We start from the raw sequence: 26,437 nt of genomic DNA, 5'->3' as shown, positions 1-26,437 counted from the left end.
TGTAACAAGAAAGTATAGGATACATGGACAAAAAAGAGATGTTTTCTCTTCCCATCCCCTGTGAATCTTTTATCCCCTGAATTTCCAATTTTGCCCTTGAAAAAACTTCGGTTCGTAGAAACCGAAGTTTTTTTTGCCTTGAAAACAAATTTCGGTTTCTAACATCATCATCTTCAATTTCAATCCTAGAACAATCAAACGATGCAAAAAAACTAAAATTATTAGATGGAAAAATAAAATTAAATGACCACCCTTTCCATATTCCTTTTTTTAAAAAATAAAATAAAATTATTAGATGAAAAAAAAACGACTTGTTCAATAAGGTAGTTAATGAGAGGCTTAATCAAATATTCTTTTCTTCATCCAGATGATAAGGTACCGTAAAGAAGTATGGAAGGAATTGGGATGGGATATATAAAAGCTATTTAATTTCCTGTTAAAAAAGATCATTCCAATTTTAACATTTTCTTTGGTAGATGTTTTCTCTTCCCACCTCACGTGAATCTTTTATACCCCCAATATTCCAATTTTGCCCTTGCAAAAATATTCGGTTCGCAGAAACCGAATTTTTACTAGTGCAAGTTCAGAGTAAATTTCGGTTTTTAGAAACCGAAATTTGTTTTCAATGGCAAAATTGGAAATTCAGGGGGATAAAAGATTCACGGGGGTGGGAAGAGAAAACATCTCTTTGGTAAAGTAATATAAAGCGAAGATTCCAATTAGACATTGATAGTTTTACTGCTTATGAAGTGAATATTTTATCTTTGTTTTATGTTGGGTCATCATGAGAAGACAGTCGGGGATCATTCATATTGGGTTCAAGAACAACTTCACAAATGAGTTGGACACCACACTCTTACCCAAAATCTTAAGGTGTTAGGTTTATGGATCCTCTCACTTATAAAGTGTTCAACCTCCACTTTCTAAGAAATGTGTGACTTAACACTCACACTTGCCATAACAATCTCCCCCTCAAGTGTGAGTCCATCCATTCTAGGATATGTTCCCCCTCAAGTGGAAGCTTCTTCATCCATATACTTGTACCGCTATTAGCCACACTGCTCAACGGGACCCGCCGCCTGATCACCTTTGTCATGATGACTTTCGATACATGGAGTCAGTTCAACCCTTCGTCGAACCATCGGCTCTGATACCACTGTTGGGTCATCACGAGGGGACAATTGGGGGATCATCCACATTGGAGTGTGGCGTTCAACTCACTTGTGAAGTTGTTCTCGTGATGACCCAACACTTTCAAATGTAAGATAAGATTGTGAATATTATATGTTACTAGCAACGTAGCATATATAGGTATAGACCAAACATATTAGGCATACATGGAATTAGAAATGAAGTGGATGGATGAAATCAATGAGGAGATAAAGAACAATGGTCATGATGAGAAGGAACAATGGAGGAAGCATTCAATTTACAAAATATCTTCACAAATCACGGATTTGAACGAAAAAGCCTACAAACCATGATCAATTTACCTTCTACTTCAGTTTGTATTTCCCAAAACAGTCAAAACCTCCCGTAATTATTTTTAGTGAAGTTTTTTCTTTTGACCAACTTTTTGGTGAAGATGTAAACACTAGTACGGTTTATATGTATGTTTATTTTTTAAAAAATATTTGTCAGCGATTTATGTGCAAGTTGTGCTTTATGAACCCAACTTGGAGTCATACATCAGAAGTCATGAACTCGGTGAAAGGGTTTATATAGGATTGGACAATTCTCCCCTTTGAACCATGGTTTTAAGGAGAGGGAGAGGAAACTTTCTTTTATAGGGTTTGGTTTGCGGGCACAATAAGCCACCCTATAACTAAATTCAGATTGTAACAAGAAAGTATAGGATAGATGGTCAAAAAAATAGTATCGAATAGTTTATCGGATACTAACAATCCTATATAGAACCTGCTGACCACTGCAACCATAAGATACAGGGTCGAAAATCATCATTGGAGAACTCTTCTCACCTCTTCAAACTACAAACTCCATAAATTCTTCATTTTCTCGTAAGATATTTAATCTTAAAATCCTTATTTCAATTCTAAAACATATATATGAAATCTCAATTCAATACACCCCCTAAGTTTCAAAAAATTGCGATTTCGTCCCTTATGTTTCAAAATAGTACTTCTAGCCCTCTATCTTTATCCTTTTTGCAAAAGGTCAATTTTGACCAAGTTAACACCGATGCGACAAGTCACTTAAGTGACTCATCCGCCACATCAACATTTTTTTCCATCTAATTTTTTTTAAAAAAAAAAAGGAAATATGGATCAGGTAGTAATGTGAGACCATCTTCAACCTAACATCATCATCTTCAATTTCAATCCCAGAACAATCAAATGATATGCAAAAAACTAAAATTATTAGATGTAAAAATAAAATAAAATTATTAGACGAAAAAAAACGACTTGTTCAATAAGGTAGTTAATGAGAGGTTTAATCAGATATTCTTTTCTTCATCCAGATGATAAGGTACCGTAAAGAAGTATGGAAGGAATTGATGGAATATATAAAAGCTATGATAATAGTTCTTTTCTTTGCATTTTTTTTTTTTGGTTACTTCTTTTCTTTGCATTAAGTTAATTAACTTATTTTTCCGAAAGTAGTTATTTAATTTCCTGTTAAAAGAAGATTAATCCAATTTTAATATTATCTTTGGTAAATGTTGTGAATTCGAACCGAAAACCACACCAATAATACTTAGTGTGTGGGACAAATGGATTGAAGCAACCAAATCAAATGGATGAGCAATAAAACAACAAAAGCTAAACTACCAAAAGCGATAAAAAACACTCGGTCCAATAATGACCTAGTCTGGGGGAGAGAGATCTCTCCGTTCCATTGTGAATGATTCAACTTGATTACAAAGATTCAACCACAAAGAGTTGCAAGAATTTAGAGTTTTCCTAAATTCTACCATTTTCCTGAATCTCTTCCCGTGACCAAGAGATTCAAACAATAATGATTACAAGATGAAATAGATAAGTTCTCAATCCCTAGAGTGTACCCAAAAGAACCCCTTTTGAACCCTAGCTTGATTGATGTTGAAAAGACCTAAAAATTCCACTTCTCTCTCTTCCTGACGGCTGCAAAACGCAGCAACACGCATTTATAGCAGGTCACCTACGCATGGCGCAGCCAACAGATCAAGAAACCAATTCTTGAAACAGCAATTGCGCATGGCGCGGAGCACAGGGGCAGGGTCAGTTTTCTGCTTTTCTGCATCATTTCAAAGGCAATTCCAACAGTAAAGTAATATAAAGCCAAGATTCCAATTAGACATTGATAGTAAGATAGGATTATGAATAGTATACTCCCTCCCTCCGTCCCAAAATGTAAATAAAAGGTGATCAACAAAAGTGAATGTATTTGGTTATATTTTTGGACGGAGAGAGTATATTACTAGCAATGTAGCATATATAGGTATAGACCAAACATATTAGGCATACATGGAATTAGAAATGGAGTGGATGGATAAAATCAATGAGGAGGTAAAGAACAATGGTCATGATGAGAAGGAACAATGGAGGAAGCATTCAATTTACAAAATACCTTCACAAATCACGGATTTGAACGAAAAAGCCTACAAACCACGAGCAATTTCCTTTGGTCCTTACCATAATGGGGAGGAGAAATTAAAGGCTATGGAAGAACACAAGCATAGAGTCCTTGTTCATTTCTTAAAGAGATGTAAGAAACCTATTGAGTTGTTATTTCAATGCTTGGATCAAGTGGCTCAAGAGTTGAGAGACTCGTATAAGCCACTAGATCTAATTTGGACAAATGACACTCCAAAATTCATTCAAATGATGATTCTTGATGGTTGCTTCATTTTGGAGATTTTGAGAGTACATAATTCTGAAATTCCATTTGACGACTATGGTGAGAATGATCTTGTGTTTGGTAAACGTGGGACACTTCGTGTGTTGCCATTTGTAGAGCGTGACATGCTTATGCTTGAGAATCAAATACCTATGATAGTTCTTCATATATTAAGTGAGTTTGCGGGTGAGGTAATTAATGGTCTTCTTTATTTATGTCATTTTTTTATTTGTCATTCAAAATTTTCTTTTTTGGATTTTTCTAATTTGTTCAGTTATAAAATTATTGGCCAATACTTTATATTTAAATAATCTTAGCTAATTCTAAGAATTTGCAATTGGTCTAGTAGTATAAAGACATATCTTGTTTCTCTTGAAAAGAGGTAAATGCAATTATATTTATAATTATTCTAAAGCACTATGTCTTTCCTACCTTAAACCGAGACATCATTCACTCACACTAAATTTTTTATAGATAAAAATAATAATAAATAAAAAATAGGTAACATTTTACAATTATTTAGATAATATATTTTAACAATAAATATAAGTATTGTTAATATTATGTTGTTTTTCATTATAATTTTTTTAATATTATGTTGTTGTCTAGTAATAAAAAAAGTACCAATTTATTGGATTATAAGAGTACCAATATGGCCAGTTTTATTCTTCGGGAAAAAATTAGGGTAAGTCCCTACAATTTTAGATGCCTCTAAAAAAACATATGCGTTATGGGAACAACTTTTCTTTATACTACTCACACCACGGAAACAGAAAATGGTTAGAAAAGTGTATAGTTTTTGTATAATTGTTAGAAAATTGTTGTTTGAATAACATTTTTGAAAAACAAAATACCATTATATTTTTTCCAATTTATAGATATAATAAATGTTGGTTGATTATCTAACGCTGAAATTTTGTATGAAACATTACAGGGAGATCATCATGAGTTAAACATGAAAATCATAAAGTTGTTAAACCCAATATTTCTTGACCATGCCTCCACATTATTAAACGAGAAAATCATAGAGTTGGGGAAATGCATGCATATATTGGACTTGTACAGAAAAACTTTGATACAAGAACCAAGTCACACAACACCCACCCCCAAAATAACAAGGGCGGAGAAAAGAGGAGAAGATTATAGCATCAATGATGCATCCGCAAGAAAGCTCCAAGAGTCTGGAATACATTTCCAAAAAAGTAAAACAAGTAGCCTCAGGGATTTTTGGTTCAGCGAAGGTGTTCTTTGGCTCCCAAGATTGATCATAGACGATAACACAGAATACATGTTCCTTAACCTCATGGCATTCGAGCGCCTCCACAATGGAGCTGGTAACGAGATAACATCGTTTATATTGTTTATGGACGCCATTGTTGATAGTGTGGCGGATGTTTCAATCCTCAATGGAAAGGGGATCCTAATGAACACTCTTGGGACAAATGAAACTGTTGCCGAATTGTTCAACTCAATGTCCAAAGAAATGCCAATAGCATGCGATGAAAAAATTAATAAGGTGACGGAGGATATATATCGCTTTTGTAAGAAACCGTGGAAACGTTGGCGTGCTAGTCTCGTCGAAACCTATTTTAGGAACCCTTGGACTATGGTGTCTCTTGTTGCTGGAATAATCTTTTTTGTTCTAACTATTGTTCAGACTATATACACTATTCTTTCATTTTATCATGATTGCTAGCCCAGCTCAACTAAGTCACCTTATTCTTGGGTCGTCGCTAAAGTCACCACTAAAAGTGTTTGTTACATAATATTAATACATTAGCGACGAATATCACCTCTCTAATTTTATTTTTCTACTAGTGCACACCACACCTACAATGTAATTTCTTTCTTTACTAATTTGGTCTGTATTTCTTGTTTGCTTTTCATTTTGATTATTAATTTCATGTGTTACACGTTTAATTTGTAATTGTAATTTTATATTAAATTGTTGTTCCCATTAATAATTGGATTGATGTACAAGCTAAGTGACCAATGACCATGCATAATTATTTATATATAGAACTTGTTTACTAGCAACGTGATTTAGGAGTATTTAGGGGTGTAATCGATTGAGATTTTGAAAACACTATTTTAACAAAAAAATCTTGAAGATTTTAAAAGATTTTGCAAGATTATATTGACTTTGTGAGATTTGAAAAGACTTTTTAAAACAACTTTTTACAATCAAGAATCTCGATACATGATTTTAACAGATTTATAACACAGATTTTCAAGGTTTCGATGTACTTTATGGATTTTTAATATTACAAAATACTCCATGAATTTCAAACAAGAAAAAAAACAAATTAAGTTACTATAATGAAAAAAATGATAAACAAATTTGAATAAAGAAATAAAATAAAAAATCGTAAAAACAAATTAAACAATACTCAGCTGCAAAATACAAACAATACCTAAGACATGCACGCCTCATAAACGCAAATCTTCCAGAAGTAATAGAACTAGCAAGAATTAATAATCTCTCGGGATTCAACAAGTTCTTCCAATCATATCTGAAAGAAGAGTAAAATTGGCTTATGGCACTGTTTGGTAAGTCCAATAAGCTAGCTTATAGCTTATTGAACTAGCTTATAAGCTTGTTTGAAAAAAATGTGAAATGTTTGGTAACGAGCTTCTCTAACTAGCTTATAGCGTTTTTTGAGATGCTATTTCAAGTAGCGTATGAGCTTATAGCTTATAGCTTTTTCATTTTATTCCATATTTACCCTCATTAATTTCATTTATTTATTTTTTAAAAATTATAATAACTACCCACTAACACTTACAAAAAAAAAACTACCTACTAACCATGTATTTTTATGTCATTTTGTACTTACAACAGCTAAATTTGCCAAACACTTTAATTTTATTCTACTAGCTTTTCAGCTATAAGCTATCAGCCATCAGCTATAAGCTAGCTTTTCAGCTATAAGCTAGCTTATCAGCTATCAGCTAGCTTATAGCTTATTTTTACCAAACATAGCCTATATCTCAATCTGAGAGCCTATATCTCAATCTGAATGTGCCAATTGAAAGATGTATATCCACCCCCTTTTATTTCTTAAGCCACACGTCCATATTTCTCTATACAATCAGTTACCAAAACATTTTTTTAATTAAAATCATGAATCCTACTCCCTCCGTCCTTAATTATAAGCAAAAGTTACTTTTTAAATTCATTGAATAATTAATGAATCTGGACTACATTATCGACCAAATTCATCCGTTATTCAATGAATCTAAAAAGTAACTTTTGCTTATAATTAACTATGAAAGAGTAATAAGTAGGAATACACTACAAGAAAATTGTTAGTAAGCGACGGTTTTGGAAGGGATTAGCAGCGGTTTTAAACTGCCGCAAACGCGCATAACGACGGTTGCAGTAATGACGCAAATCCTGGCGTCGTCGCACATAATGGCGACAGTTTTCAAAACCGCCACACAAACCGTCACAACATACGTAGCGTCGGTTTCCAACCGTCGTCAATTGATTTTAAACCGTCGCAAAGTTAAAAGTGCAAGAAGTTTTTTTCACCCTTCCCCGACGGTTTGAAACTGTCGTTGATTCTAGCGTCGGTTTAAAACCGTCGCAATACTTTTTAAAAATAAAAAAAAAAGCTTTCAGGTGGTTTTTGGCACAGTTAATTGTTCTTTTCCTAATGTTAAAAAGAACTACTAAATTAATTTTGCTACTCATCCATAGAATAAAAAAATGTATTTTTAATGCATTCTTTAAAAGAATATGATACTCATACTAGAGTTCATAATTTTGTTATCAAATTAAGTGCAATTTAAAATAGTATATTAGTATCAATATCCAACACTACGTAGCCAATACATGACACAGATTCAAAAACATGTTTTCTTTATGATTAACCAACAATACAATCATACTGTCAAAAAAACCAACATTACAATGAGATGTAAAATGCAATTGCATATGGAGTAAACAAAATGCCAGAGGCACATATGCATAATCTAAGTGAAATGTGTATTATCTCTACATATCCACTCACTTTTCCATTCCATCATAAGGATTGAGCCACCAGCTGCCACTATTTGCTGCTTAAGCTGCAATTAGTATCCACAAAAGAAATATAAATTACAAATCTAAATCCTGAAATAAATTATATAACATTTTTCGGCCGAACTTTTTTATCAAGTTACTTACCCTCAACAATGTTTCAGACCATGAAATTAGCAAATTCACGTCGATTTCTCTATCATCTAACCAGTCGAGCCTTGTTCAAGTAGCTTTGTCCTTCAAACTTTTGCACTCACTGTTAATTCTTCATGAAGCCAAAATTATGAAACATGGGTGTATTGTGTTGCAAGTTAGACAAGTGTTTGAAACAAAGATTTGTATAACACTTTACTTATATGTCATGTTAAACAATCATGTAATACATTTTCATAATCAAGAGAACTATATATATTATAGAGTGAAATTGAAACAATGCAGTAGATGTCTATAACATTATAGCTCAATATTTACACAAAATGCAAATTATGAAGTAACAAAACCTATTACCATATTTTATTAGTTTATATTTGTACCTCTCAGAAAATTGGAAGACAATACCAACCCTTTCCGGCACCAACGGCTCTGGAGATTAACTAGACAGGTAGATAACATGAATGTTCAATAAATCAGATTTACAAAAGAGTAAAAAGATGTAAGACCTGCAAGAGAGTTGTTTTTCCCGCTTCCACTCTGTCCGAAAATTAGACCTAAACTGTGGCAATTGACAGAAATGAGCTACCACACAAATGAAAAATCCTTTTCTCCTTTACAACATATGTAAAACATCCAACATTTATATGTTAAACAGTTTATCCAGAATGCTAGTTAAAGTGGTTTTATGAGGGACTACAAGGAGATATTATTGCTATTGCAACCAAACAAACTGAAATCTTTTGTTCAATCGAGTAAAAATCACAATTCAACAGTATAACGCGATCCTTGAGTTCGACACTCGGTCTTACCGTTTTAAATATATTACTTGCACGATTTCGTACACTTGCGAAAATTGTCATCAAGTTTTTGGCGCCGTTGCCGGGGATTGCCAAATCATTGTTGAATTTTTATTTTTGCTTAATTGAAATTTTTTGCTCTGCAACAAAATTTTGCTTTTATTTTTATTATTCAATTTTCTATTACTCACTATTTGTCTAATCTTTTATGCGAGGCCAGGCCTCAGCTGAACTTCTCTTTGACGCAGAAATCGAAAAGACTGCTCGTGCGAATCGAAAAGAGGCTCGATTAAGGAAACTCAGAGAGAAAGAGGGAAGTAGTGAAGTAAACATTGTCACGGACGAACAAGTACACGAGGAAGTTATCGAGATGGCGGACGATAATCCACCACCTCCGGAGAGACTTCTCGGAGACTATGGAGCCCGTGATAGAAACCGAAACAGGCTAACCATTACAAATCAGCCTGTGACGGTAAACAAGTTTGAAATCAATCCAAGGTTGTTGCGTGAGCTGAAGAAGAATCAATTTGCGGGAAAGTACAATGAAGATGCCAATAAGCACCTGAAAAATTTCTTTGTAATTTGTGAGACAACAAAGATAGATGGTAATTTTGAAGAAGCCAAACGGTTGAGACTATTTCCATTCTCACTAACTGATTCATGCATGTCAATTATTCTGAGTTATTTTTTTCCTTTGATCTTTAGTGTTCAAACTCTTTTGCATGTCAATTCTTTCATAAATTCTTCTTTTTGACCATGCAATGCTTCTAAAATCTAACTAAAACACTATGAAATTGCATTTAAAATTAACAAATGACGGACTGTCATCATAAACCTTGATTTAATATATTATGCACCAGAGACGGAACTAGGTACCGATGAAAAGGGGCGGTCGCCACCCTTCATATATATATATATATATATATATATATATATATATATATATATATATATATATATATATATATATATATATATATATATATATATATATATATATATACTACATACTACATACTACACTATCCTTATGCATACATATATATCGCCACTGGTAACTCCGTTATTACACACTAAAAGTGACCTAATTCAAGGGAGTTTGAGGACCTTTTGATGAGTTTTTAAGCTTAGAATAAGTGAAATTCATGGTTTTGAAGAGTTGGGTTATGTTGGAAGAAACAACGAAAAGCTGTCAAAAGTGTTGCTGAAGGCCTTAAGCTGTAAAAAAAAGTGTTGCTATAGGTCTGTCACGCTGGGCGTGGAAGTTTCACGCTGAGCGTGTTGCTTATCACGTTGGGCATGATAGATCTGACAGGATGAAAAGTATAAGTTGGAAACTCATCTTTTGGGGAAAGGTTACGAAATTTTGGATCAAAGTGAGTCTTTGGAGCTGAGTTCAAGCAACAAGGTGGATCCAAGCAAGGAATTAAGTGTGGAAACACATCCAATTTCTCTTGTCATGAAGATTTCAATTCTTTTCATCCATGTAATTTCCTCTTTCACTATGTTTGGTTAAATTCTTAGATTGGATTTCTAGGGGATTTTCATTGTACTTTGTTTGAACCATGTGAACTTGATTGTATGCAATTGGATTGTGATCTAGTTTCAATTGATTATTTCTTGCACTTAATGCATCATATAATTTGACGAAATTGTGTGATGAACTTAATAGTTGATCATGAGAATGGAAATTAGCTATGGACCTAGGAATGATTGAACAATTGATAATCACTTTAGAGATTTGGGTTTATTGATTGTGATTTAGGAATCAATGCTTGTGAAAACCTTAGTTAAACACAAATTCACTCAAGAGATTGAGGAGTTGTGATTAAGTGAGAGGATTATTATCCAAGAGATCGGGAATAATCATTTTATTGATTCAATCTTGTAACTAGTTGAGTAGTTCATGAGTATATAATATGATTCACCAAACAAATTACTATGAAATGAACCGAAGAGATCCAATCGCCCGCCAACCGTTCGATAAAATTCCAATATTCGTTTTCAACAAATTCTTATGAACAAAACCCCGAAATATTCTTTTATTTTCTTTTAAAGCATTGGTTTAATTGTTTTGATTCAAAGTTAAAGACAATTCTCGTGGACACGATATTTTAAATACTACTTGACGATAATTGTATACTTGCAATTTATCTATCAGCCACCCTGCCATTAATTTTTTTATTATATAGTTTGCCACCCTTCTCATTGTCCACTCATTCTTTTATAGAGAGGTTATAAAATAATACTACTATATTTGTTAATTATTTTAATTTAACCCCTAACCAGTAAATAAATAATCAACTTGTTCACCGAGTCTATTCCTAAGTAGTTTAGTTTCTTTTAGAAAAACAGAGTAACATCGCAAGTTGTTCCTTAGTATCACATTCACCTACAACCGTCAAAGTGTTTTCCACCTTCTTTAATATCTTGCATCCAATTACCATAAAATTCTTAGGTAACATCGCAAGTTTCACGATAACATCTTCAGTCCTCCAGAGCGATCATATTCGTCCTCGTGAAGATCACTTGCCACCAACTACCTTTAGAATAAAAAATGGAAAGAAAAGAAGAAGAATAAAAAAAGTACCATCACCTGGTGATCATACAGAAGCATTTTCTTGCAGTTCCTTAACAAGATCATTTTCTCCGATCCTAATTATAAGAGAACTTTTATTTTGTAGGTTTATTAAAAAATTAATATATTTGGACTATATTATAGTTTAGATATATTAACCTTACAATGAACATAAAAAGTAAAATTTTTCTTATAATTAGGACTAAAGGAAGTAACAGTTATAACTTACTCCATCCGGACACAAATATAAAAAAAATTAACTTTTTAGATTTATTGAATAATAAATGTATTTAGATTATATAAAATAGTCCAAATACATTCATTATTCAATGAATATAAAAAGTGAATTTTTTTTATATTTGTCTTGAGAGAGAAATTAAGATAAAGCAGCTGATTCAATATACAAAACAAAAAGATAAAGCTATGCTTTGCTTTCCGCATTTTAGTTTAAAATCATCTTAGCAATAATCAATCAATAATTTATGTATTTATACGTGTTCACAATAACTAGTCCCACACTCGTGCGAAGCACGGGTATTATGCGGTATTTTATATTGTAATGTTGAAAAATCATTCGTTTAAATTGAATCAATAAGTATTATGAAAATTATAATAATAATATCAACAACAACAAAATAATAATAATAATAAAAAAGTGATGTAAATATAAGATAGATATTAAAAATGTGTTTATACATTTCGAAAAGATTACAATGAATTCTATTGCATCTACCAAAATAAGTTGGTAATCCATAAATTGTCATGTCGCTATGAAAACAGTTTGTGGTCATACTCATACACTGTGCATTTGATTAGCAATATCTTTAACTCATTCTTCAAAATAACTATGGAAATGATAACATATAATTGACCCTGGAAAACAATCGATGTTGAAACATAAGTTTTTATTTATATTATAAATCTCATTGGAGGATTCTGAGTTGGATAAACTACTTCATTATCTCTTACAAAAAAACTACTGTATTATCGAATTTGACATTCATATTAATTTGAAACTTATTGGAGCAAAGATAAACCAACTTAACTCATACTCAAATATCGAATATGATAAAAATCATACAGGGCATAACAACCATTAGTAAAATTTATTTTATCTATTTTTTTTTTACTAACATTAGAAAGTAGTCCTGACAATCGACCAACTCCTTATATTTATAAAGATTGGACAAAAGATTATTAGCAAAAACATTAACTTTTTTGAAAAAAAGTGTTGGATATTTGTGTGTTGGCCTCATTTTGCTAAAACAAATATACAAGCAAGATGTTGGACCAAATGTTTCAACATGTTAGGTACAAAAGATGTTGGACCAAATGTTGTAACATGTTTGGGTACGACAGTCAGATTGCCCAAATCTCGCGCATTTATTACACGTATCTGCTATATATGGAAATCCACTCTACAAACGTGTATATCAAGATTTGATCTGATCAAGACGTTATTAGTGCAGATATGTTCTTATCAAGACTTAATGGAATGATTCAACACATTGTTTATTTCCTAAAGAGGATCAACTATTTTAGGAAAGTTTTTATTAAGGTCTGATTTGCTTAGCTGGACGTGACTCAAAGACCAGCTGTGTTCTGAAGCTTATCTTGGACGATCAGGAGCGTGCTAGCTCTGTCTATATAAAGAAGACTCAAGGCCAAGATTTTATTGAACCGAAACCATTGTTTCATCAAAGATGTAGTCTTTAGGGTTTCGTGTCTTTAAGCCACTCTCTAGGAGAGTTGGTGTAAGTGAACCACTCGGGTTGTGAGATGGTCACTATGTCCTCACTCAGAAACCTTTAGGTAATGAGTTGAGTATTGTAATATCTCTGAAGCTTTTAAGCAAGGAGATAATGTTTGTATTTGATTGTAATTCTTGCTTGTGGATTCTATAACACGAGCTAAGAAGTAAGTTTATTAGTTTAAGGTTACTCCTAAGCTTTGAAGTACGGAGTTTACCATGTGTAATTCACTTGAAGCTTTTAAGCAAAAGTGAAGTGTTGTCTTGGCAAGTTGTCGCCACATCTTTCCCAACATTTTATAAACAACACAGGTTGTGTTGAGTGAGTGGAAGTGAGATGGGATCTCATGTCTAGGAGTTCCTAGGCAGAAGTTACATGAGTAGTGTCGAGGTCATAAGGCGTAAACCTAGGATTTGCTGGAGGTCTTAGTGTAAGACGTAAACCGAGGGTTTGCTGGAGGTCTTAGTGACTAGAGCTATTAGTGGATTTCCTTCCTGGATTGGTATCCCCCAGAGTAGGCATGTTGGCTGAACTGGGTTAACAATTTCCTGTGCAGTTTATTTACTTGTTGATTTTATTATGTTTCGTAAGATGTTCCAACATTAAGTATGACATTCTTTTTAAATTGAATGTTGGAACATCTGATCAAACATTATTTCGCAGTATCCGTTTTAATGTTATATGCCTTGCCGTGTTATTTTTGTCAGACCAGATGTCTCGACATTCTATACAACATCTGGTTCTGCTATACCAGAATTTCAATTGGTATCAGAGCAGGCATCCTGTTCTGTTTTCTGGATGAGATCCTAGGGAAGATACTTTCTGGTTATGGGCAAGTAAGGAATACTGAAAATTTGTTTGAACTTGGAGAAGTTCACATTGATTGAATGGTCCCTAGAAGTGGAGGATGGACTATTCATGATAGGGTGTGTATTAGACCTATCTTTTGTTGTTCAGGCGTGTAGATCTTGTGATGAGTTGTTGTATGGTTTGATTTATTTTCAAACATGTGTTATTGTAGTGTGCCTGAAGTTTGTTGAGGAGTTTTGTGGTTTGAATTCCGCTGCATACATATCTGATGGAAAACTCCTGGTGGTTTTGTTTGTTGAGGATGCACCACTCCGTTCTATGATGTAAGCCCTGGTGTGGTGATGCTCGAGGAGAGTTTTTTGATTAACTTGTTAGAGATGCCAAAGATACTTGGGGGTGATCTTAAGTCCACTCATAAAAGCACTCATGTATGAGTTTGTTGAAAAGGAATCTGAAGGAAGTTATGAGCAATTTATTTTTGCTTCCAACTCTAAAAGGCTAACCTCCATTGGCTTTGATAAAGGATTTCTTGGTGTGTTCCGTTAGAAGGGAACTGATGTCTTATCAGATGTTGGAACATCTGACGGAACATCTGACGAGCAGATTCTGCAGAATCTTGTTGGATGACAGTAGGGCATGGCAGATGCTTGGGTGCTAAACAAATGTGTGTGTTGGTTACATATGTTTGGAACCTTCTCCTGACCTGGAAGAGGAGGCATCTGTGTCTGAGATGGTTTCTACGCTAGAAACATGTCTTAGATAAATTTGTTGGGACACAATCAACATATGGTTGACCTCTTGGGTTAGTTCATGTCTGATCCAAGTAAGTGGTAGTTGAAGTTGTGTGTAGTGTTGATGTGCTATATAATGTTTTAACCATGCATGTTATATTCTTGTGATAATATCTAGTTGTATGAATGCATGATTAAACAAGGAGGATTTATTTTTTTGGGACCAAAGGATTATGGTTCTCTGGTATTTTTGGTGAAGTTAATTCTTTACCTTGTGCGTTAAAGATATCTTTTGAATTAAGATTGATGAAGTTTTTACTTCCCTTCAAGATATGTGTTTGTGTTGAAGAGAAAGGAAGTATATGTTGCATCCCTCTCTCCATTGTCTGGTGCACACTAATCAAGGGAAATCCATCTGATGTATTTAATGCTTCCACTAAGGTCACAAGTGAGTTTGTTGATCTGTCTCTGAAAATGATGTTGCGTCGAATGTTGGTACATCTTTGGCACCTAAGACTGATGTTGTGCTAAGTACTGTCACATCTGTAGTACCTGATATTATGTTGGATCAAAGTGTTCCAGATACCTGTTAGAGGGAATCTCCTCTATAGGTTCAGAAGAATGGCATCAAACATCTCAAAGTAAGACAAGGGGTTGGAACATTAGAAGAATTTTTTTTGAGATGTAAAATATGCACGTCCCTGCATGTGTGGATGATTTGATATTGAAGGTTGATCAACTACTGATGGTTGATTCTCCTGTGTCCCCTTGCAAGAGTTATGGACTACTATGGTATCTTCAGACCATAGTTCAGGATGAAACCGATGGGATTGAGATTGATGTCAGAATTAATGTTGAAACATCTTCTACAACATCTGCTCCTTCAGCCAAGGAAGCTGGTTCTACTCAGGGTGGAGTACAAGGTCAAGCAACTGACCTAATCTGGAATGACCTTTTTATAAGAATAACTGTCATGAGTGGATGTTATCTGTTGGTGCCATATATGTGCAGAAGAATGATGTCAGATCTAATGTCCTACCTTGTGTGAGAAGGTGTTTTGAAAAACCTGGATGATCTGCATTGATGGTACTCTATTGGGAGCTTCTTGAAGGATGTCTATGCACAATGAGTTCTTTTGAATGGTGATTTATGAATCAATGTAATTGGGTTCCAAAATCAGAAGCTGGTGTCCCAAATGATGTTGTAACATCATATTTATTGATGGCTGTTCTGTGGAAGGTGCTTGAGACTTTGCATGGGAGTGCTCAAGCTGTGTGGTCAGAAGACGTGTTTCTGACTATGTGAATCAGAATGTGGAGGTTCTGATCTTGTTTTAATAGTATGCTCTAGCAATGCATGACTATTTATTCCACTAGTATCAACAACTACTAGTGAATGTAAGGGCAGAAGAATATTGTCAAATACTGAGGTTTGATAATTGTCTTTGGTTTTCTTCTGTTGCAAGTCACTCTAGAAAAGGGTTGATAATCAGGATCTTAGTCAAGCTTTTAAGCAAACTAAGATGTTTTGGACTTTGTGAGTGACTTTACACCTTGTATGCATGACATCCTGCCTATTCAAAAGGTCATGATACATAGTGTGGTTCTGCTAGGACATTGATCAGATGTGTCCTTGTAAAGTGAAGAGGTCAGAATGCTTGGATGTATTCTCAAGAAGTGAGAGTATCTGACTCAGAATCGACTCTACTGAAGGAGTTGGTGTTGCCCTTCAACATGAAAGCATGAAGTCTTTCACATGTTTTCATTTAGTGCTCGAGTTTTCATCTTCAGATGGAGCCCTGATTATCTATGACAGGTAGAGTCATGTGTTTTTCTGTGGATTGCATTGGTACATATAAATTGTCTAGAGTGTTGTACAAGCTTCTGGAGATCTTTGCCTCATATGAGAATATGATGTCAGATAACATGTTGTGACATTATGAAATTATTAACTAGGCATGATTGATTCTAGTCATGTAAAGCTGAATAATTATATCAGTTATTCACATATCTCTCGAGTGGTTAAATGGTTGAGTCTGGGAGAATTTATTTTTCTCTACAGTTTTTTTTTGAAGGACTTTCCAGGAGTCTTCATTACTGAGAAATGTCACAAATGTGATATTCAGATGTCTTGGTATGTGTCACTAAGTCTAAGTGAAAGAAGAACACTTAGAATCAAGTGGAAGACAGTATGTTTGAAGATGTGTTGATCAATGCAAGTAAAAGAAGACAATGTCTGACTGAATGTTAGAACATTATTCGAGACATGTTTCCTGTAAGATCAACAAGGAAGTGAAATGGACAGTGTGATCAACCACGTGTCAAAAGGGAATGCATAAAAGGTCTGTGAATACTTTGAATCCATCTGAAACTACTTCTATATTGCTTGGTGAACAAAATGTGCATCATCTAGGAAACCTATTTCTAAATCCATTATCCAGGTTAATCTTATCTCTCAAAAGATCCTAGAAAAGCCTATCTATGTTTGTTGATGATGTTAATAAACCTACCAAACTCGTTTTGATAACCTCATTGATTCAGTTGTCACCCCATAATGTTGAGTCAAATGTTGTTACATCTGTTAAAAGTTTTTTTGTCAGTTCAAATGTTGTGGGTAGTGTTGAAAAATCTGTGAGATCTGCCTTTGAAATTGGAATTCTAGATAAACCAAGATCTCTTAAAACCATAGGTCAGTCTAGTATGAATGTTGTGGTTGTTGATGACATTTTTTTAAATTCTTTCATGTGTCATCTTTCAAAGTTGTTGATTCTGTCACTTTGTTATCCCCCACTAAAATTGTGGTTGTGTCCCCCAAAGAAACCTCACCTGAGTCTGATGTCACATTAGATGTTGAAACATCTTGTACCAACCTGATAGTGTTGTTGAAACCTGTTCTACAATTCCCCAAACTGATGTTAATATGGCTCTGAGAGTCTTAAACCAGATGGTGGTTTGGAGTATTGAAGTTTAGACTGTGGTGGAAGAAACTGATCTTGATGATCTTCCATGAGACCAAGCTATTGCTCAAAGTATGACTGAAAGAGAACTGGTCATGCTATGACTGTTTGTGTGGATGTGCATTCTGTTGAGAAGTACTATATGTGTTCAGATGTGTTGTAATCAGATGTGATAATGCTCAGATATGTGATACTTAAATGTGATTACTACTACTATGTGTGATAGTTTCAGATCTGCTTCTGAAACCTCTAGCTTTATGTTCTCATGAAATATGTTATGTCTACACATCCTGATCTGATTTTTGAGAATTTATTTTTCTCTGATGTGTGAGAATTCATTTTCCTCTGTATATGGGAGTTTATTTCTCCCTTTGTGCTTTAAAGGAGAAAGAAGCTATGAGAAGTATTACTAGCTCCTGACATTATTATCTCTGCTGGTGTGAATGTTGTTGATTCCACAAACACAATTATAGATGTTCTTGTTGCTGATGTATCTCAGACAAAAGATGCTATTGGTTCTGTTGTTGATAAATCAAAACAAACTGTTCCTGAAAAGAATGTTGTGACAGACGTTGACACATCTGTGGACCAACCTAAGGCTGATGTTACTATTGTCCAGAAACCCGTTCAAGAAACTGCTGTGGTGAAAGATGTTGGGACATCTGTTGACCCATCTGACTCATCTGATGAAGAAACAGGGTCTGATGAAGAGAATTCTACTGAGGTTGAAGAAGGGTCTCTCAGTCTAAAGAAAGGCATCAAACTGTGCCACTTAATGAAGAAGTGGTTGAAGAACATGTATGAGATTATTGTGCTTGCTAGTAAGAAGAGATAGAGTCTGAACAGAAAGGAAGCACCTTCAAGTAACTCTGAGTATAATGTTGAGGAGGATGTACCAGACATCACACCCTCTGCCTCAAAGAAAAAGTCTGGTGGGAAAAAGATCCCTCAGAATGTGCCTGTTGCTCCCTGTGACAATGTTTCCTTTCATCGTGCTTCCTTTGCACAAGATGGGATCATATGTACAGGAGGAGTTTTTGCTAGATGGATGCTCCATGCCCTGATTGGAAGACTACGTGCTTTGATATCATGCTGGAAGAACTTGTGCTAGAAGCTGTGCTACCATATGTTGAAACATCTTTTCTAACATATGCTATGTGTTGTGCTAACATGTGTTGAAACATCTTTGTTATCAATGCTCTGATATCATACCGGAGGAACCTGTGCTATCTGATGTGGTACTAGATGGTGAAACATCTTGGCCATCATGTTGAAAATTTTGTGCTGATGAAGTGTGATCTGTTTTAGGCTATTTGATGATGACTCCACTGCTGATTTATATCTGATGAGGTATGTATCCCATGGTGTTGTCTTCGTTTGTAGTAGCTCTGTGCACTATGTTCCTGGATATCTATACTATTGTACTCTTTGATTAATGCATGAAGACACTATTTTGTCTAAACTTCCGACTAAAAAGGGAAGTAGTTTAGTAGTTGGTAGGCATGATAGGTTTTGCTGCTAATGTCTGTTGTGCTACCTGATGTTGAAACATATGCATGCTCTTTTAGTGGTTGGATGTATTCTACTATATGATGTGGTGTCTGATGCTTAGACATCTGCTAACCTGAGTGGTGTAGTATTGAATCTGTGCTGCTGTATGCTTATGTGCTGATATGGATGATAAAATTGAGGGGAGTAAGAATTGTTTTTTGATGATCATTCTGATAAGCATGTGTCAATGTATTTGGAGGGAGTAAAACTAATTTTTGCTCTGATTCTGATTTTGAGGGGAAGTAGCATAATGCAGTAAGTGGATACTATTCTGTTTTGCAAAGCTCTATTTGTTTGCTCTGGATGATGTCCTGCCATATGTTGGAACATCCTGGATGCATGAGAACTTATTTTTCTCAGCTATGTGAGAATTTACTCTTCCCAACTGCTACTTTGTGGTTTGCTTAAGGAGTTGTGATCTGTGATGTGTTTTGTGTGCGGTAGCAGTATGTGATGTATGGTATCTGATGATTATATGATGTGGAGCATAATGTGGAGGACATTTGTATTTTTTGTTGGTACGTGATGTAATGCTTCTGCTATTTCAAGACTATGGATTTGTTATGCTCTGATATTCTGCACTATGGATTTCTGTGATGTTCATTACTATTGCTCTTAATGCATGAGGTTTTTGTTTGGCATATTTTGTGGCTAAAAAGGGGGAGTAGTAGTATGTTTGTGTTTGTCTGCTACTTTATAATGATGTATCTGATGTTGTGACATGCTAGTCTAGCCTGTCTATGAAGAAGTAGTAGTGTGTGCAGTGACATGCATGAATTCAGGGGGAGTAAGAACCAGTTTTTCTGATGGCCTGATGAGATGCATGAGCTGATGTATTCAGGGGGAGCAAAAATATGTTTTTCTCTGATCTGATATTAAGGGGGAGTAATGCAATATCAAGTTCTCTGCCTATGTGTGCTTAATGTATGGATGTTATGATGCGCTACAAAATGTTGAAACATCTTGATGCTGATGTGGGAATTTATTTTTCCCAAGTGTGCTTGTGAGAGTTTATTTCTCTCTACTGAAGGATGAAGCTAAGTATGTTATGATTCCGCTGTTGTGTATGCCTCTGATGGTTTATGGTAAAGTTTATTTCTTTACCCTGTGCGTTATTTTCATTTGAGGAAATCTTTTGGAAGTAACATAGAAGATGTTCTACCTTCCTTCATATTTGTGTGCTCACGTTGACTTGAAGGATTGTATGGTTTTTAAATCTCTCTGTGCTTATTAATGGGCTGAAGTTGTTTTAGCCAAAAATTGCCAAAGGGGGAGATTGTTGGATATTTGTGTGTTGGCCTCATTTTGCTAAAACAAATATACAAGCAAGATGTTGGACCAAATGTTTCAACATGTTAGGTACAAAAGATGTTGGACCAAATGTTGTAACATGTTTGGGTACGACAGTCAGATTGCCCAAATCTCGCGCATTTATTACACGTATCTGCTATATATGGAAATCCACTCTACAAACGTGTATATCAAGATTTGATCTGATCAAGACGTTATTAGTGCAGATATGTTCTTATCAAGACTTAATGGAATGATTCAACACATTGTTTATTTCCTAAAGAGGATCAACTATTTTAGGAAAGTTTTTATTAAGGTCTGATTTGCTTAGCTGGACGTGACTCAAAGACCAGCTGTGTTCTGAAGCTTATCTTGGACGATCAGGAGCGTGCTAGCTCTGTCTATATAAAGAAGACTCAAGGCCAAGATTTTATTGAACCGAAACCATTGTTTCATCAAAGATGTAGTCTTTAGGGTTTCGTGTCTTTAAGCCACTCTCTAGGAGAGTTGGTGTAAGTGAACCACTCGGGTTGTGAGATGGTCACTATGTCCTCACTCAGAAACCTTTAGGTAATGAGTTGAGTATTGTAATATCTCTGAAGCTTTTAAGCAAGGAGATAATGTTTGTATTTGATTGTAATTCTTGCTTGTGGATTCTATAACACGAGCTAAGAAGTAAGTTTATTAGTTTAAGGTTACTCCTAAGCTTTGAAGTACGGAGTTTACCATGTGTAATTCACTTGAAGCTTTTAAGCAAAAGTGAAGTGTTGTCTTGGCAAGTTGTCGCCACATCTTTCCCAACATTTTATAAACAACACAGGTTGTGTTGAGTGAGTGGAAGTGAGATGGGATCTCATGTCTAGGAGTTCCTAGGCAGAAGTTACATGAGTAGTGTCGAGGTCATAAGGCGTAAACCTAGGATTTGCTGGAGGTCTTAGTGTAAGACGTAAACCGAGGGTTTGCTGGAGGTCTTAGTGACTAGAGCTATTAGTGGATTTCCTTCCTGGATTGGTATCCCCCAGAGTAGGCATGTTGGCTGAACTGGGTTAACAATTTCCTGTGCAGTTTATTTACTTGTTGATTTTATTATGTTTCGTAAGATGTTCCAACATTAAGTATGACATTCTTTTTAAATTGAATGTTGGAACATCTGATCAAACATTATTTCGCAGTATCCGTTTTAATGTTATATGCCTTGCCGTGTTATTTTTGTCAGACCAGATGTCTCGACATTCTATACAACATCTGGTTCTGCTATACCAGAATTTCAAAAAGACAATAAAATACACAAAATAATAAAATGAACAAAAAAATTTAAAATGAATAATAACCAATAATAATAATAATAATTATAATTAGTACCCCACATTAAATGGATGTAAGTGGATGATGTGGCTAAAAGAAATGTTTTCATTGGTTTGTGGATTAGGGTTAGATAGGCAATTCCACAACTATCTAGGATTTATATATATAGATCACATTGGTTTAGACTTGCAATCGATCAATAATAAATATTTTTCGGCATCATCAATCAATAATTTATGTATTTAATATTTATTTATACATCCCTTATATAAGATTAATTAAAGGCTAATGACAAGCTTAATCAGATATGATATTTTCATACATAATACAAATGATATGAGCATCTTCAAAGGTGATATCATTTGCAGCAGCGGATCTAGGGGTGGGCTGAGGTGGGTCCGCCCCACCCAAAAAATAATTTTTTTATATGTAGAGTATTAATTTAAATGTATTATTAATGATTTTAAGTCACACAATATACTTTTTTTTTTTTTGAAAACAACAAGTTCATAGCATTTCATTAATCAATAAGTGTTCAATACAATTTGGTTTGTCAACCAATAATTGGGGACTAGCTACACATGTGGCCGCTTTAGCTAAACTATGAGCAACCTCATTTGCTTGCCTCCTAATAAACTCAACACTAGAGTTAACATAAAAAGCGTTAAAAAGTCACACAGTATACATGTTTGTACAAATGTTAATGTAAATATTAATTTAGAGTTTATTATTGATAATTATAAATAGGTTTAATTAATAAAATGGTCCCTTAAAGACATTTTTGGTTTCATATTGGTCCCTTAAAGAAAAAAGGTCCAAATAGGTCCTTAAAATAAAAAAAAAAGTCTGAATAGGTCCCTTAAAGATATCTCCGTTAATCAGTTTGGTCCCTAAAAAGAGGTCTAAATAGGACCAAACTGATTAACGGATATGTCTTTAAGGGACCTATTCGGACCTTTTTTTCTTTAAGGGACCTATTTAGACCTTTTTTTTCTTTAAGGGACCAATATGAAACCAAAAATGTCTTTAAGGGACCATTTTATTAATTAAGCCTTATAAATAACTCGATACACATATTAGTTCAAGTATTAGTCTAAATATTAGTTCATAATTAATTGAATTAATTTATTGTATTAGATAAAATTAGCAATTGAACTAGCATATATAAATATGAAATGACATAAAAAAATATGGTTAATTAATATTTAATTTTTTAAGTCCCATATTTTCACATTTATTGCAATTTTAGTCATATCTCAATGTTTTCTTTTTCTTTTTTGCAGTAAAAATAGTGAATTTTAATGCCAAAAAAATGTGAATTTTGGTCTCAAATTTGATATTTCATGTTTAGATCCAATGTTGGAGACAATAAATCACCTTTATGGCCAAAAATCACAATTTTTAGAGTAAAAATATAGATTGTTAGTACCAAAATTGTAACATGAAAATAGAGAGACTAAAAAATTCAATTTGAAAATAGACCGACCTTTTTCCGGCCCACCCACAATATATTTTCTAGTTCCGCCACCGATCATTTAGGTATCATATATTACTAATAAGTGGTCTCTACAATGTCATGTAATATTTATGCAACTGATACATATTTTGCTCCAATGGTGATACCACTTTGGGTATCATACATTATTAACAAGGGGTCTCTTTTATATTTATTTTTTAACTGAAATTAATGATATTAAATTGATGATACGATACCTTATTTACCATATCATCGATTTTGATACGCTATATATATGTCACGTTATGAAACACCAATAATAAAAACATTAAGGTACGAATCATTAACCTATAATACATTCTTTGATACTTTTATTAGAGATGCTCTAAGGTATTACGTAAGGAATTGAAGGATATATAAAATCTAAGATATATTTCTTTGCACTTTTTTGAAAGTAATAATTATTTAATTTTCTATAAAAAGAATATTATTCCAGTTTTTTTTTTTTTGGTAAAGTAATATAAAAGAAGATTCCTCCATTGATAGTTTTACAGCTTATGAGGTGAATATTTTATTTTAGCTTTAATTTCAGATAAGATTCTGAATATTATATGTTACTATCAACTTATTTAGCATGTAGCTAGCTAAAGCTAATTAAGTAGTATATATATATATGTTAAATCATGAAGAGAGACCCAACATATTAGGCATATATCTATATATATGGAAATAGAAATGAAGTGGATGGATGAAATCAATGAGGATATCAAGAACAGTGGTCATGATGAGAAGGAACAATGGAGGAAGCATTCAATTTACAAAATACCCTCCCAAGTCACGGATTTGAACAAAAAAGCCTACAAACCACGGGCAATTTCCTTTGGTCCTTACCATTATGGAGAGGAGAGTTTAAAGGCTATGGAAGCACAAAAGCAAAGAGCCCTTGTTCATTTCTTAAAGAGGTGTAAAAAACCTATTGAATTTCTCTTCCAATGTATGGATCAAGTGGCTGACGAGTTGAAAGACTCGTACATGCCACTTGATAATGATTGGAAAAATGACACCCCGAAATTCCTTCGAATGATGATTCTTGATGGTTGTTTTATTTTGGAGATTTTGAGAGTTAATGATCCTGAAATTTCGGTTGTCGACTATGATGAGAATGATATTGTGTTTGGTAAACACGGGAAAGTACATGTGTTGCCATATGTCAAGCGTGATATGCTCATGCTTGAGAATCAAATACCTATGAAAGTTCTTCATATATTGACCAAGGTTGAAACCGGGGTTGATGAGGTAATATTAATGGTCCATTTTTTGTTTGTTTAGTTATAACTTATAAGATTATTGAGCAAATGATCTATACTTAAATATAAATGTAGCTAACATTTTATAATTATTTAAATAATATTGTTTTACGGAAAATATTACTCCTCCATTCTAAAATAAATGTCACGGTTTCACTACGTGAAGTATTCAAAAAATCTACTTTGACATAATTTTTTACTAATATGTAAAGAACAAATGTTAGTGTAGAAGATATTGATAAATAATTTTCTACAAATATGTAAAGACCAAATTTTAGTGTAAAGATAGCAATAAAAAGTTCTTACTTTTTGTTGTTTTAACATGTGAAATATTGTGCATGTTATACAAATCCTATTTTTGCGTTTATAGCTATATATATAAATGTTGGTTGATATGTTGATTGATTATTCTAATTAAAGCTAGAGTTTATATGAAACATTGCAGGAAGATGATTATGAGTTAAACACGAAAATCATAAAGTTGTTAAACCCAATATTCATAGAAGATACCTCCTCGAACGAGAAAATCAAAGAGTTGGGGAAATGCATGCATGTCTTGGACTTGTATAGAAAGAGTCTAATACTAGAAGAACCAAGCTACCCACCACCACCACCCAAGCCCCAAAAAGGCAAAGAAAATTGTTTATGTTTAGAGGCAGGAGAAATAGATCATGTCATTCGATCCGCAATCGAGCTCCAAGAGGCTGGAATACGTTTCAAAAAAAGCAAAACAAGGAGTCTAAAAGATTTCTCCTTCAATCGGGGTGTTCTTTGGCTCCCGGCCTTGAAATTAGACGATGGCACAGAATACATGTTCCTTAACCTCATTGCCTTCGAGCGTATCCACGTTGGTGCAGGTAACGAGATAACATCGTTTATATTCTTAATGGACACTATCATCGACAGTGCTATGGATGTTCCAATTCTTAGCCGAAGTGGGATCCTGATCAATGCTCTTGGGAATGACAAAGTTGTTGCCAAATTGTTCAACTCGATGTCCAAAGAAATCCCCGTAGAACGAGGTGGACATCTTGATATTGTGCGGAATAGTATGAATCGATATTGTAAGAAACCGTGGAAAAATTGGCATGCTAGTCTCATTCATACTTATTTTAGGAACCCTTGGGCTATAGTGTCGCTTGTTGCTGCTATCTTTCTTTTTGCTCTTACTATCATTCAAACTATATACACGGTTCGCCAATTTTATCAAAACCCAAACCCAAGTCCAAGCCCGACTAAGTCACCTAGTTTTCCGGTTACTCCGAGGCGTCGTCCATAATTAATCACACCATGCCCTACAATTTATCCAACTACCTAGCCAGCTTCTTGTAATTTCTCTTCTTTACTAATTTGATCTATATTTCTAATTTGCTTTCATTTTGAATACTAATTTAATGTATTTGACACTAGATTTGTCATTGTAACTTTATATCAAATTGTTGTTCTCACTAAACATTGGATTGACAAACAAGTGACCCCATTCCCATGCATGAAATTATTTTCAATTTTCTTTTTATTTATAGAACTTGTTTCTCTGCAAATTAAAGGGAGAAAACGTTGTTCCTACTAATTTGCTTTCATTTTTTGAATCATGTAATATTTTATGTTTGATTTGTCATTGTTACTTTATATGGAACCGTTGTTCCCACACTAATAAATAAATTGGATTGATAAACAAGTGACCAACTAACCATATGCATCATTATTGTCACGTAAAAATATTGAGTTCGTTAATCCATCAAATCAAATACGATGGGAAAAAAATTTCTTTGCTTGCATGTTATTTTTATAATCATCTTAATTAACCTTCAAGTCTGGTGCTTCACATTGGTTTAGACAGGCTTAGATTCTTTTCTTTATACAGATAGTAGAAGAATAGGGATACTACAAT

General features: G+C 34.0%; 2 protein-coding genes across 2 annotated transcripts; both read left to right on the top strand.

The window, feature by feature from the left end:
* The first annotated feature begins 2,977 nt into the window (after nucleotides 1-2,977).
* On the top strand, nucleotides 2,978-5,812 carry LOC123923328 (UPF0481 protein At3g47200-like). The gene is made up of 2 exons (XM_045976016.1): nucleotides 2,978-4,028; nucleotides 4,772-5,812. The coding sequence occupies exons 1-2, from the start codon at nucleotides 3,465-3,467 to the stop codon at nucleotides 5,531-5,533; spliced, it is 1,326 nt and encodes a 441-aa protein (XP_045831972.1). The 5' UTR covers nucleotides 2,978-3,464; the 3' UTR covers nucleotides 5,534-5,812.
* Nucleotides 5,813-23,974: 18,162 nt separating this feature from the next.
* Nucleotides 23,975-25,825, top strand: LOC123922294 (UPF0481 protein At3g47200-like). The gene is made up of 2 exons (XM_045975022.1): nucleotides 23,975-24,535; nucleotides 24,992-25,825. The coding sequence occupies exons 1-2, from the start codon at nucleotides 23,975-23,977 to the stop codon at nucleotides 25,823-25,825; spliced, it is 1,395 nt and encodes a 464-aa protein (XP_045830978.1).
* The last annotated feature ends 612 nt before the right edge of the window (nucleotides 25,826-26,437 follow it).

Source organism: Trifolium pratense, linkage group LG4 (genome assembly GCF_020283565.1).
Source record: "Trifolium pratense cultivar HEN17-A07 linkage group LG4, ARS_RC_1.1, whole genome shotgun sequence".
Lineage (NCBI taxonomy): Eukaryota > Viridiplantae > Streptophyta > Magnoliopsida > Fabales > Fabaceae > Trifolium > Trifolium pratense.
Note: the sequence above shows the minus strand (reverse complement) of the source record. Positions and strands in the feature narration are given on the sequence as shown.

Bases quoted from the DNA above. Each gene is read 5' to 3' on its own strand.
- LOC123923328 (XM_045976016.1), top strand. From the start codon at position 3,465: ATGGAATTAGAAATGGAGTGGATGGATAAAATCAATGAGGAGGTAAAG. The intron at 4,029-4,771 runs GTAATTAATGGT...GAAACATTACAG, and splicing joins TAAGTGAGTTTGCGGGTGAG to GGAGATCATCATGAGTTAAA.
- LOC123922294 (XM_045975022.1), top strand. From the start codon at position 23,975: ATGAAGTGGATGGATGAAATCAATGAGGATATCAAGAACAGTGGTCAT. The intron at 24,536-24,991 runs GTAATATTAATG...GAAACATTGCAG, and splicing joins TTGAAACCGGGGTTGATGAG to GAAGATGATTATGAGTTAAA.